This window comes from Podarcis cretensis (assembly GCF_951804945.1).
Source record: "Podarcis cretensis genome assembly, chromosome: 2".
NCBI lineage: Eukaryota > Metazoa > Chordata > Lepidosauria > Squamata > Lacertidae > Podarcis > Podarcis cretensis.
The window spans coordinates 23,629,789-23,644,571 of NC_137171.1; the positions used below are offsets into that span (position 1 = coordinate 23,629,789).

Below are 14,783 nucleotides of genomic sequence, written 5' to 3' on the forward strand. Positions count from 1 at the left end.
CTGATTTCAAAGCAGTTCTCCAGAGGACTTGGGTGCAAAAGAAAGAAAAAAGAAAAGAAAAAAAAGAGGACAATGTTCCACTTAAAAAAATAAAAAGGAGTACCAAACTAAAATTGTGGTCAAGGTTTCAATATATGGATGGCATATGAGGCATACAGAGAAACAAAGCAGAAAAAAAGGGGAGGTCTCAAATTGGTTATTTAAAGAGAACATTTATTCTCATGTGTAACATGTCTAGTGCATGACCCCTCGAGTAGGCCATGATCAGGAATAAGCCAATGCTCGCTGCGATTGGTGCATGTGGCTCAAACTGTGCCTGCCCCACCTTTCCCTTTGACAAATTGGAAGGAAATAAGACACAGGCATTATGTGTGAACCAGCGCTTGCGTTTGTTTCTCCCAACTCACGAAGCTTTAGCAATACAACAAGGAAGATTAATTTAAAAAAGAAGAGCAAATGGAAATCTAAAGCGGGAACTATGAAAGTCAGGAGACACACTATTTTCCTCTGCTAAATCTGTTGCTTATTCTGAGGCCTGATATCGAAAAATGGCCTAGAAGTGACATATGTATACACACACACACACACACACACACACACACACACACACACAGTGGTACCTTGGGTTAAGTACTTAATTCGTTCCGGAGGTCCGTTCTTAACCTGAAACTGTTCTTAACCTGAAGCACCACTTTAGCTCATGGGGCCTCCTGCTGCTGCTGCTGCGCCGCCAGAGCACGATTTCTGTTCTCATCCTGAAGCAAAGTTCTTAACCTGAAGCACTATTTCTGGGTTAGCAGAGTCTCTAACCTGAAGTGTATGTAACCAGAAGCATATGTAACCCGAGGTACCACTGTACTATACCAATTGTACTTTATATGCTGCCTCGGTGAAATGTCTCAAGCCAAATCACCAGCAAACGGCACAGCGGCAAGAGGAAATGGCTGTCTTCAGGGGTGGTGGATGGTGCAGAATTCCAGTGGTTTCTTAATGTGTGTTCAGCATCTGAAATCATTTATCTATGTGATGAAAAACCTACTAGGCTGTAATGCTGATTGCGAGAATATACAATTTTAACTGTGTGCAGCCAACTGTGTGTAGCCACGCACAAGCTATTGGGCTTACTGACCAGACAAAAGCAATGCTAGAAAATGTTATTATTGTGCTGACGTAAGCTATTAAATGCAAATGAGCAGACATACTACCAAACCAATAGGAGTTCCATAATGAGGCTTGCAGCTTCCTTACCTGTGACTTCAAGCTTTTCACCATTCACTTCAGCCTTCAGATAGAGCCTTCCTCTTTTTTCTGTGTGATCCATTCCACAAAGACTGGGTACATTTATTACGCACTGCTTGTGAACATTCATATCACAGGCTGCAGATCAGAAAGGAGACAATTCGACATCTTACATTACGTAACATTGGCGATGGGTAAAAGGATTGCAACTGTACTGCATTACAAAAGCCAATCACAGCAAACAGCAGATCTATCCAAACTACTTCTTTAGGTGAGTACTGGAAATCTGTGAGTTCATAGCCCCTATGGCAGGACCCATATGTTCCATATGAATTACGGCAAAAATTTGGTCAATGACCAGTAAAGAAGTTAAGAAGTAAAGAAAACACAACATTAAGTATACTATTAAATGCAGAGTTAAAAACAATGTAAAATATGTAGAAACAATGGAAGATATAGAATAATTATATTAAAACGGTAAAAAAACAAGGTAAGGTGTTAATAATTTTTAAAATTAAGACAAGATCCTGTGCTGACAAGATCCTGTATCCTTTCCATATAGGCAAAATAAGCAGTTTGTGGAAAGACAGTTTTAAGTGGAGGAACATCCAGAAGTGAAAGGATAGAGCAATTCCTTCCTCCCACTTTGCACATCCACTGAAACATGTAGCCTTAGAGATATGTTTCTTTCTCTCTCTCTCTCTCTCTCTCTCTCTCTCTCTCTCTCTCTCTCTGTGTGTGTGTGTGTGTGTCTGTCTGTCTCTCTGTGTTGGAACTACAAGGCAGTGTGTAAAATGCAGATGGGCTCAGAACCAAAAACAACATTCCAATTCACCAAGCTGATTGGAAAAGACTTTAGTGTCAGAGGTGGCATCAAAAACTGGTATGGATTTGAACTGAAGACAACAAACTCTGCGTAAGATGTGGCAAAACTTAAGTTGATCAGACATCTGCCAGGAGATCTTAAAAAGGACAGAGAAGATTAGAAAGGGCAGAATATCAAGAGAAATGCAATTGAGAATGTCAAGAACAAGGAAAGGGATGAAGAAAGTGTCTGGCAGAAGAACTATGACTACATGATACATAGAAATATCATTAAGACAATTTATAAGAGTAACTTGCGTGTATGGAAAAAAAGCCCTGTATCAGATAGGAACTAGGATGGATAGGAAAGAACAATGGCTTCCTAGCAAAGAACAAGACAGTAAGATTTCATTCTCATCCAACATGGTTCATCTCTCTGACTTGGTGCTGGGGCAGGAATAAGTTTCTGGCAGAATCCAAGGAGGGAAAAACACTCCCTGTTCCCATCACGGGGGTGGGTGGGTGGGGTGGGGAGCAGCCAAATATTCACAGAAACAATTTCCATACGATTTCTTTTTCTTGATTTTTTTTTTTTGAGTTGCACTCCTCTTCAGTGGCTTTTAAAATAGTAAGCTCTCACATATGATTAATGATAGCTTACAAGCTATTTGGAGATTCCTTAGAAGTCGGTGTGGGACGTGGGTGGCGCTGTGGGTTAAACCACAGAGCCTAGGACTTGCCGATCAGAAGGTTGGCAGTTCAAATCCCCGCGACGGGGTGAGCTCCCGTTGCTTGGTCCTTGCTCCTGCCAACCTAGCAGCTCGAAAGCACATCAAAGTGCAAGTAGATAAATAGGGACTGCTCCGACGGGAAGGTAAACAGCGTTTCCGTGCACTGCTCTGGTTCGCCAGAAGCGGCTTTGTCATGCTGGCCACATGATCCAGAAGCTGTACGTCAGCTCCCTCGGTCAATAAAGCGAGATGAGCACCGCAACCCCAGAGTCGGCCACGACTGGACCTAATGGTCAGGGGTCCCTTTACCTTTTCCTTTAGAAGTTGGTTTTTACTGAGAACAGGGATAAGACCAGTGTCTGAAGAGGAGTAAGAGGCTCTCATCCAATATATTCCTGTCTGTGAAGACCCTCTCACCTTTTCTTCTGATATTTGACATTACTATTCATCCCATTTTCCACCTTAGAGGTATACACATCACAGAGATCCCTGCACCTCCAGAGATTCATCTCCACCGCTGACAACTCTTCAGACACCATTGCCATGCATGGTGTGGAAACAAGCCCAGGCATATCCGAAACTCTTTCATACAGGTACACACACAAGTGGGGACCAACAGGAATTTCTAATGCAGTGGTGCAGAATCTGTGGCCCTCCAGTTGTTGCTAGATTCCAGTACTCTTCAGTCCCTGCTCTGGTTTACACCCATATGAAGAAGAGTGAGATGGACCTAAATAGCTTCTTTCAAAGCTGGCTAGTAAGTAAAGGAGAAAGAAAGAAAGATCTTGAGGACTTTAAATTACAGTTGATGTCCTGGTTTGCCATGATGTACACCAGACAATGATGGAGAAGAATACTTGGAGGTGCAGGGATCTTTGTGATGTGTATACATCTAAGGCAGAAAATGGAATGAATAGTAATGTCAAATATCAGAAGAAAAGGGGAGGCTCCCAGACAGGAATATATTGGATGAGAGCCTCTGACTCCTCTTCAGACGCTAATCTTATCACTGGTCTCAGTAAATACTGACTTCGAAGGAATCCCCAAATAGCTTGTAAGCCATCATTAGTCATATGTGAGAGCTTACTATTTTTAAAGCTACTGAAGAGGAGTGCAACTCAAAAACAAATGTTTGTGCATTTCCTGGCAACAGCTGCTTTTAGTTTAAAAAACTGTTATAACTAGTCTTGCATCTCCAAAAGGAACAGCAAATTAGCTTGTGCTACAACCTGACATGCTACAATAATATTTGAGATCCCCAACTATTAGTCATGCTGACTGGGACTAATGTTAGTTGTAGTCCAACAACATCTGGAGGGCACTGAGTTGGGGGAAAACTATTTTAGATAATGTACAAAGCATTCTAAGAGGTAGAACTAGACTACCATGGCTAATGCCATTCAGACCTTCAATGCCTGGTCCCAATAAGGTGAAATTCCTCTTGAGACCCCCCCCCAGACCAATTTGAGGTACAGTAGTGAAATTCCTATTCCTATAGTATTAGCCTGATTCTGAACAGTGGAGATGACTCTAGGAGAACTGGATCCCTACTAGATTGCTACAGGTAAAAGAAACATGGGCCTTTAGACAAAATGATCAATACCTTGAGCCCTATTTCTGGGTATTAAAATGCTATGAGTAAATGGTGTGCCCATGAGTGTTATATGCAGTGTTGGGGCTGTAGAGAGCAGGTCAGCATTGCCCTCCACTTCAAGCTACCACAGTGGTGGAGACAACAAAGGCACATTGGAACTGCAGAATTTCTCTTAGTGGTTTCCCAATCACTGGTGCTTTGGAAGGTGATTCCTCTTACATTTATGCCTTTCTCTATGTCTTCATAATGACAGGTACATGCCTGCATCTGCTTCTTCTTCAGAGTAACTCTTCTTCTGCAATAGTCGTGTTGGGACACTGACTGAAAGCTTCTTTCAAAGGAATGACTTCCGAAGCGCTTGACAAGCCAGGTTCTTTGAAATGCTTGGGCACGACTCCAGTTTTCTTTTGAACCATGGTTGGTACCTCTGACCCTAGGATCATATACTCATCTTCTGCATCCAGCCAAAGCCTGGTGCTAGGAACCATTGAGTGAAATAGACTAAAGAATGGTGACTCCTCTGGCAAGAGTTTGCTCTCCCCAGAAGAAACTGAGGTTGAGGCCCAAATTTTGGGAATGGGTACTGCTCCTCCATTAGAGGGCGTCGCAAATCGTTTCCCACCACCCATCCAAGAAGGGACATGCCACATGAAACACTGTCCTAGTCTCCACGATCGTGGTTTAAGGAAGACTGAAGTTAGAAGTAATGAAGACAGCAGAATGGTTGAGCAGACAGTACAGAAAAGAACTATGAAGCCACAAATTGCATTTAATTTTTTTTTAATGCTTGGGTTTTTGACCACAGTGTTCCAACTCAACCGCTGATTGAAAGTAGTGGCTCTTTCTTCCAGTAAGTTTCCATTAAAATATTGCAACAGCAAAATCCACATTGGAGACAGCTCCTTTCATATACGGTATTTTGCTAGATGTGCTCAAATATTAATTTGAAATGGACAGTCATGCTTGCAATTAACAGTAACTGAAGCAATATTTTCCTGCCAAGAAGTTGGTCAATGCCTAATGGTTTCATTCATTTTTTAAAAAAAATCTTTCTTAATAGCATGAGGTGAATGGTGTTTTCGCTTACTGTCGCATTTCATCCCTTGGTGTAGAAGTCCATAAAGCAATGACCCGCAATGGTCGCAAAATGTTGGGCTTCCATACGTGTGGATTTTGAATTTGTGCTTGCTTCTGGGGTCCTAAGGAAGAAGGCAGAAATCAGATGTCAAATCATATTTCAGAAATAAAAGCATATAACTCTTCACATAGTGCTGAAAAGTTCATTTAAATCTCATCATACAACATAGCAATAACCGAAATCTGGCACCTGGGTGGCCACCTGAAATTGAACATTATGACATTGTGGCACTGTGGCATGTGACTCCTGCAATGTGGACCTTGGAACCCTCCTTTAACAACTTTTGGTATCATGGTGGAAATAGCCAGAACCACATGGGGAGCCAATCCCCACTTGTGAGCGTAACTATGCAGAACGGCTCCCGTATAGTTCTGCTTCATTCAATCAGCTACCTGTATGTTTGCCTACATGTGTGAACTGTGCTTTACATTTTTTTCAAGATAAAAGCTAAGATCCTGCTTTAGATTTTGTGTGTGTGCAAGAGGGAGAAAGAGAAGTATATAGTTATTGCCTCCATTCTTTTGCTCAGCATTTGAACCAGTCACAGGAAGAGAAACACATTCCAGAACAAGCAGCACAGCTTGGCTCCATCAGCTTTCAACTGCCCTATAGTTGGCAGCAGGAGAAGGAAAGCTAGTGTGGTCCCTCATGGGACAAGACCCCTCCCCAAACAGTCTAGGAATCTGACATATAGCTGGCGGACACAGAATAAGAGACATCATGTTCCCTTCCATTAGCTGACCTACAGGGGTGCATTTATATACAGCAGAATCTGTAGCTCAGTGGTAACTTTGTGCATAGAAGGATCCAGATACAAATCTCTGGCATCTCCTGCAGTGTCACCTAGCAGGAGATGAAAAAGACTTTGCCCAAGTGCCTGGAGATAGTCACAGACAAAAAGGACAACCCTGGATGAAATAGACAAATATGCTGACCTGGTATAAGGCAGCTTCTTAAAGATACTATAGTAGCAGTTTCATCTGCCTTATTTTCTTATTTTATTGTTATTATTGTTGTTGTTGTTTTTAGCAATATATAAGGATAGAAGAGAACAGAGAGTCAAAGGAAGAGAAATCTAGCAGCTCTCTCTCAGCCAAGGCCGGAAAGAAAAGTTTGAAATCTGGAAGGTAGCTCCTTAGCAACAAGATGCATCTCAGTTGGACCATGAATTCATTTGCAAATATTTATATTGAGTTATATTTTAAGTACTATTACAGGATCATAAAGTAGCAGGTTTTGTGCAGCTCTATTTACAAAAGCAGAAGGTCATTTTGCAGGAACAAACAATAAAATGCCCCACGATGTTATAACGCAGGTCCAAATTAAGTATAACAATATAATATGGAGGCAAAATGGAGGAGGCAAATACAACCTCACATGCATGCACTGGTAAGCGAGTCTTATGCATCCGATCTGGAGCATTATTAGGGACAGAGACCTCATTTCTCTACCGTGGGACAGAAACATTTCCCCTTCAGACCAGTGAAGTTCCAGAAGAGCTCCCAAATTTATTTGCAGCAGCAAAAGAACAGAGAGGTCTCTAGAGGCTTGGACATTAATTTACTGTGCCGAAAGCTCTGGTGTGCAATAATCTACTTCATTTCTTCCATTGCTTGGAGGCACTCCTGGGTCCAACATTGTCACGGGATCAATTTGTAAACCACTTTGAGGGTTTACAATCGAGCAGTGCTTAAATTTCATGAAATAAATACATACATAAATAAGTGGCCTTGATGGCTAGGAGTGCCTATTTTCAGGTACAGCTGGTCTGCCATCTACAGCCCCTTTTGGATAGAGATAACCTCGTCAATGTACCCCAGGCTTTTGTAACTTCCAGACCAGGTTATTGCAATGCACTCTCTACGAGGTTGCCCCTGAAGACAACTTGAAACTGATGATTATTTAGAACTCACATAACTCTTGTTTTACAACACCTGCCCAATTCAAGGTGCTCACATCACTGCTTATCGCCCTAAATAACTACCTGAAATACCAAAAAGACCACCTCCTTCCCTACAGAATCTCTCAGGTGGCTCCACATCAGAGACTTGGGAGATGGCAGCCCAGGAGAACGGATTCTCTGTGGCATTCCCTCCCTGCAAGAAGAGAGGCTTATGACACTGCCATCATACAGCTTTCATCATATGCTGAAGGCTGTATCTCTTTAACACTGGGATTTAACACCTGAGATGAATGCTTTTAGAATCCACCCTAAAACTGATTTTAATATTGTGTTTTTGCATTGTTGTAACAACATCAAAATAGATGCAAGATAAATTAGATGTGATATTTAAACCCTTGTCAATTAGCTCCTTGAAGCCGAATTCAATTGCCCAATAACAAAAGACCACTTATTCCTTTAAGTCCCATACCACATACAGGCCACACCCCAAAGCTGCCCTATACACATGCAACAATAGTCCCTAGAGAGGGGATATGTTGTATATGTTTTTTCATGCCACTAAAGGTGCAGATCTTTCAGTGAATCATTCTTTTAATCTTCAAAACATTGAAGAATATCTAAACTGAGAAGTGTCTAAAATACCTACATGCCCCTCTAGAGGGAGGCAGAACAACATATAGGGAAGTCTAATCAAAACAATTATTTTTTGCATTGGTGTCTGTCCAACTTGTTCTCAACAGGTAGCATCTTCTATCATTTTTCAACATGTGACTTTCATGTAGTTCACCTTTACCCCCAGGGGATTCACAAGATGACTCACAACAATAAAACATGAGGTATGCATGTGGAACCTTTGGTCGACATGGACTCTAATTCCTATCAGTCCTAGTCAAAATTGCCAATGATCAGGGATGATGGGAGCTGTAGTCCACCATCATCTGGAGGGCAGCAGGTTCTCCATCCCTAACCTAAACAAGTGAATAATAAGTGGGTACAAATGATATTTCTTTGAACAAAAATTGCCAAACAGATGTCTGAGGCATATGGCAACCAGCACGTCAGTGCTGAGATCTCTGCACTTATAATGAGGGCAAGCTACACTTCACTGTTTTCTCTGGTCCAGAACTTTCTGTAACTGTAATAATGTAAATGTTCATAAGCAACCCTCCCAAAAACTCCCAGAGGGAACAAGGATAGCACTGACAAATGTAAGGAAGCCACTGTAGCTCATCCAGCAGTGGTCTCCTTGTTAAGTTCTCCCCTTCACTCTCCTCTGAACATCTGGCATCAGGGAAGGACAAGAACTTCACATCTGGAAAAGAGCCATCCAAGGTAGGCTCCTAAATTTCTAATGCAGAATCCTTTCATTAGACCTTCCTTAATAATCCCCATTCAACCACTGAATACGGTCAATTGCTTAAAAGGTACAAGAAGGCGTCTCCAAAAAGCTATACAAAATGTCTTGTATTTCTACTCGCTTCTTAATAATTGGCAATGTTCTCCAGCAATGCCCTTGTGGGTGCTAGCAATTCCACAGGGCCTAAAGCAATTCCCATGCCCTATAAGGTGAACGGTGAAGTCACCAAGGCCTCATAAAATGGGTTTGTTTGCTTTTTGTTTATGTGTCACAGCTACTTATTCATTCATGAAACAGGAATTGGGTTTAGCCGCCAATTCCTCCTTTAGCCGGCTCCTCCTTGATGCACTGGAAATCACCACCATGCAGGGGTGTGGGAAACTGTTGATATGCAAGTGAGAACAATCTTAGAACAGGTATCAACATGTCTTCAAGGGCTGCCTGGGGCCTAGGCGCTTATCAGACTTTCCTCTTGAAGCACAGATATTATGTACATGACCACAGATTTGATGGTGTACTCAAAGGACGCTTGGCTATCATTTCAATTTGCACTCGTTTTAGAAATCCGGTATGATACAGTGTTAGACATTTAACAGATTTATATTGAATATTATTTTTCGTTCTAAAGATGGAAGCTTATAAAAAAGGGAAGGTGCCCTGCATTGGTAAAGGAAGTGATTGGCCCATATTCTCAATTTCAAAGAAGTCACAGTGCATACTTCCTTAATTAGGAGAAACTATTTAGCAATAATGATGTTGAAACTTCATGGAAACACACAAAAGGGTATGTGGTAACACATTTCTACCGGTTGTTTTATTTTTTAATTAATTAATTTTTTTAAAGAAGAGTGTCATTACCATATGAAGAGGTGAAAAAGACTGGGGCAGCAGAACGTTAACACAGCAAGTCTCTTCTGCAACACTACTATTACTGAAAGGATTGCTTGCGGCATTTTGGTGCCAGGGTCAAAGCTTATAATAACTTCCTCTCCAGTTATTATTTCCTAAAGCACAGCTTACAAAAATAAAATAAAAAACCTGTTTCATATTAACTCTACATAGCTGCTATTTAAAAGGTTAGTTTGAACTAAGACCTTAGGTGTATCCTCTCTCTTTTTCTATTGACTCAATCCCTCAGTGTTGATACTTTTCTGGCCAAGGAAAGAGCAGCAGATAAAATGCCAGGGCAGCCACCTATCAGGAAGCAGAGACACAGCAGATCTCCAGACATTTCCAGAATTGCCTGAAAGTTCTGTGGACGGTGCCAAGATGGCAGATGCTGCCACGGAAAAAAAGTAACTTCTAAAGCTTGACATATGGCTTCTATGACAGTTGCTCAAAAGCATAGACGGAAGAAAGATAATGTAGACAATCATAGATTTACCCTTATTAAGGATATAAAAACAGCACACAACTATTTACTGGAAAACTATAGGAAGAAAAATTAATATCTATACAGTGGTAACTTGGGTTAAGTACTTAATTTGTTCTGGAGGTCTCTTCTTAACCTGAAACTGTTCTTAACCTGAAGACCACTTTAGCTAATGGGGCCTCCTGCTGCCACTGCGCCGCTAGAGCACGATTTCTGTTCTCATCCTGAAGCAAAGTTCTTAACCCGAGGTAATATTTCTGGGTTAGCGGAGTCTGTAACCTGAAGCGTATGTAACCTGAAGCGTATGTAACCCGAGATACCACTGTATATAGATATATGTTTGTATTAGATGTAACGGTTTGTTGAAAGCAACACTTTACACTTTAATGAACATGTTGAAGAAAAAACAAAAACAGGAAGCATTTTAGGAACCCTAAAAAATGGGCTCCTTGAGGGCAAGATAATTTAAATGAAAAAGTAAAAAACAACATTTTTTTCCCAGTGAGAGGGAAAACAATGACCATATGAAATAAACTTAAAATACCAAGATTAAGCGGTTTTTTGTTTGTTTACCATTTAGTAAGAGGCAAGGGTTGCATTACTGAAAATTATACAGAGGACTAAGTGTATTAGCTTACCCACCTTTGAAACTTGCAAAATTGTATTTACTCTATTCCAGGGCAGCCCAACTTTTCATACCAAGTGTGCTGCGAGAGTACTTCAACACGGAACCCATGGGTCACACACTGCCTTGTCACACAGGGTGGGAGGGTGGGTGTCAAAATTTGACACACACACACACACACACCAGCCCTGGCACTACCTTCCCAAAGCCAGGTAAGCAAGGCACTTGGATTTGGAAGGAGGAGCAAAGGCCCTTCCACCTCCTCCCCAAAGCTTGGAGAACACTAACTAGGCTTTGGGAAGAAGGTGGAAGGAATATAGGACCCTGTCAGAGTCTTGCACCTCCTTGCCAAAGAGCAGCTTTGGGGTAGCAGTGCAAGGGCTGGGAGGCATCAAATGTTGCTGTGGGACACAGATAAAGGCACTGAGGGCCACATGTGGCCCTTGGGCAACACACTGGACAACCTTCCTCTATTCCCACAGATTCTTCACACCAACAGCAGGGTTCGCCCCAGACATTTTGGCACCTGAGGTGAACCACAAAATGGTGGCTGTCCCACCACCACTAGGGAAGAAGGGGTGAGTGAAGATCTACACCCGGGACAAGGGTGTGAGAAAACCAGCAGTGAAATGGAAATACAACCAGCAGAGAGAAGACAACCCAAGGAGGATAATGTTTTACACCCCTCGTAAAAGCTATGCATACACTTCTCTTCCGCTCTGTTGGTAATCAAGTGCTAAGCAAGGGCCAGCTTCTGTGTGAAAAGACAATGAGCTCAGTTTCCATCTTGCTACCGGAAACCAAATTCTGGCAGTTTAATAAAACAACACAAAACCTAATTCTTACAACCCTGAAGTCTATCCATCTCTGATTTATACAGAGCTTGCCAGCAGTTGGTACAACAGAAACATGCCACTTTCTAATTATCATTAAAAAAACAACAACAACCAACATAATGGCAATTTAATGCACAAATCCAAAATTAAGCAACTCAAAAGCTGGAGCTCTACAATGCAGCTACAACTAATATGAACACCTAACATACAATCTATTTCTGAGAAAAATAATACATTCAGTGTTTCCAAGGCTTTTAAAAGCATTGTTTAGGGCACAGCGATTGTTACATACAAACCTCAGCATCAGCATAATTTTATTCATATGCCACCTTTCTACAAAAACAATCAAGCTCAAAGCAGCTTTCAATTGAGAGAAAAGGAATACAAAATCAAAATCAGCCATTGCAGAAACAATTTCATAATTATGCAACAACAACGTAATACCAAATTTAACATACAAAAAACAGCATTTTAGTACTAGGAATTTAATGGGATCATGCTAAGAACATTATAATTCCTGACAATAGCAATAACAACAACAACAACAACAACAACAACAACAACAACAGTAACAAAAATAACTCTTGTCCTAGAAACATCTTCCCCATGATGTTGTTCCTGAAAATATAGCTTTGATTCCAAGGATACTTTCAAAAACTAAAATGACAGCACTGAAGTTTTGATCTTAGAAGATGATTTAAATACAGCTGATTAATTATCGTGTTTTATTTAACAATGGGTTTTTTGTTTAGTCTGAGATCTAAAATTGTAGTCTCAATTTATCGTGTTCAGTATTTAGAACACTGTCAGAGATACAGCCTGTCACTTGAGTAATGTGCAGGTTTCAGCCTTCTGACTCTACGGCTGCACAATTCTATGGCACATGATGCTAAACCAAAGATTAGCACTATAAGGGCAACCCTGAGAGAAGCATATGAACTGGAGGAGGATTTTGGCTAAGTTTTGAAGAACCTGGTCATAGATTCTAATAAAGCAATAGATCCTAGTTTAAAAGGAACTATGATTAGTTTAATATTCCAGAGCTTACTTGTTATGAAACTAACCAAAGTTTGCTCTAAACTGAGGACCCTGTTCAAAGATAACACTAAAACCAGTATTTAGTTAAAATGAAACAAACTCTTATGAAGCCTTCCTCTCTGCCACACAGCTGTAGGAGAGGGGAGGCAGAATGTGCAAGCCCAACACTCAGGCTTGTTCCGGCTCATCCACATATCTCTAAGCCTATAGGCTGTAAAAAGAACTTGCCTTACAATCTGTCTGGATGAGTAGTCATGAGGTCCTCGAAACAGTCCATAACTTAAACAAATGATTCCAAAAAGCTAAAAACACACTCTCATGTCTACAAGACTGGGCAGTTGCCTGTTCTGCATGGGGTTCTATTTCCTATAAAAGAACAGGACTCTTGGGTCCATCTTTGGTATTAGAAACTCAGGTGGCCTTAGCAGTTTAGAAGTGCTTTTTACCACCTACAGCTCACGTGTAAACTATGGCTTTTACTTGAACGGAGATAGCTTGGCCATATTGATTCATGGACACGTACCCTCAACTCTTGATCACTGCAATGCACTCAATGTGGGATTACCACCTGGTCTGGACACTCCAGCAAAATGTCCCAAGTCAATCACTGAGATCACATAGGACGTGCATTGGCCCCCACCAACCAGATGCACAATTTGTATCAATGAGGAATCATGCCTTCCATGTAGTGGGCTCAACCCTATGGAACTCCCTCCCAGCAGAAATCAGTCATCGCAAAGTTTCAGACAACTGGTTAAAATGGTTTCATTCCGGGAGGTTTTCATGCTGCTGCTAGAATGCTGGTGATGACTAACTTATGGTTACCAGACGTCCCCGTTTCCCAGGGACAGTCCCCAGATTTACAAATCTGTCCCCGGACAAAATCCGTCCCTGGAATGTCCCTGCATTTCATTTAATGTCCCCAAATTTATATTTTAAGTGTTGTAGATTTACTAGTAGGGAATGAATATTGCATGAATGGTTCAACGGCACAAGACACATCATATGGGGACTTCTGGCAATGCAAAATGGCGGGCGCCACGGCAGCGAGCAGCTCCTGAAGCCAGCCAGAGCCATCAGTGCTACCAGGCTGGCTCCGGGCTGCTGAGACTGCTGCTGCTGCCGCCACTGCCGAGGGGGAACCGGGGACACCCGGCACGTCAATTAGGGGAACCGCTGACACACACACCCCACAACCCAAATTGAGCCGGGAGCGAGAGCACCTGGCCGACTGCCAAGCGACGCTCCGGGGCCAGGAAAACCCTGGAGCCGATGCAGGGAGAAGGAGGAGAGGAGAAAGAAAAGGAAGAGAGAGAAAGAGAAAGGAGAAAAAAGAGGGGAGCCCCAACCTTGCCACACCGCTGCCGCTGAGGAGGAGTGGTAGGATTGCACAGGGAGGGTGAGGGCGAGGACATGTGGCTGAGCTTTTTTTAATAATTTTTTTTCTTTAAAAAAAGGGGAGGTTTTCCCGGATTCTTTGAAAAAAATCTGGTAACCTTAGACTAACTACCACAAGGACTTAAAAGCTTGCACTGGCTGCCCATATACTATCAAGCCAAGTTAAAGTTTCTTTTATATTAATTGACAAGGGCCTTAGTGGGTCTCAGCATACATTGAGGGCTGCCTGATACTTTATATCTCCGCTCAATCACTGAGATCTTTGGAAAGTGACTGTTTCTAGTTCCCCATGGCCAGTGCTTTTTTTCTCTGTAAAAAAGTTTAGGGGTACTCTCATTTTCCTACTCATACTGAAATACTGCCCCTCAATGAGGCCAAACTTAGATTCACAAAATATTTAGGGGTATGCATCCCCCCGCGTACCCCCAGAAAAAAAGCACTGCCCACAGCTCAGACAAATGACTCATGTGCCTCAGAAGCAGTGGTGATCAGTGTTATGTAGTGAAGTTTCACCCTGGGCCAGCAGGGGGATACTGTAGATAGTTTTCACTCAGGTCTGTAGATAGTTTTCACTCAGGTCCACGTCAGTTATTTTAGCCGGGAAACTCTGGGTTGTTGTTGCTACAATGTTGACAGCCGGCTGCCTATAAAAGCAGGCCGGCTGAGCTGTTTGCTAGTCAGTTCTATTCCAGCTTACAAAATAAAGAGCTGCTTGGAGAAATCGCTGTGTCGTCTGCTATGTCAACCC

The 14,783-nt window shown here is 42.0% G+C and overlaps 1 protein-coding gene and 1 long non-coding RNA gene across 4 annotated transcripts in view; one reads left to right on the plus strand and one right to left on the minus strand.

The window, feature by feature from the left end:
• PRKCA (protein kinase C alpha) overlaps nt 1–14,783 on the minus strand; it is a 198,689-nt gene that overhangs the window by 68,300 nt on the left and 115,606 nt on the right. For all 3 annotated transcript variants that reach the window (XM_079965446.1, XM_079965445.1, XM_079965447.1), the window contains exons 4-5: nt 5,456–5,567; nt 1,249–1,377 (exon numbers count right to left, since the gene is read on the minus strand). In XM_079965446.1, the coding sequence (XP_079821572.1) occupies nt 1,249–1,377; nt 5,456–5,567 (241 nt within the window). The remainder of the gene's footprint in view (nt 1–1,248; nt 1,378–5,455; nt 5,568–14,783) is intronic.
• The window catches only part of LOC307210151, a 113,756-nt gene that overhangs the window by 39,847 nt on the left and 59,126 nt on the right, over nt 1–14,783 (plus strand). The window lies entirely within an intron of this gene.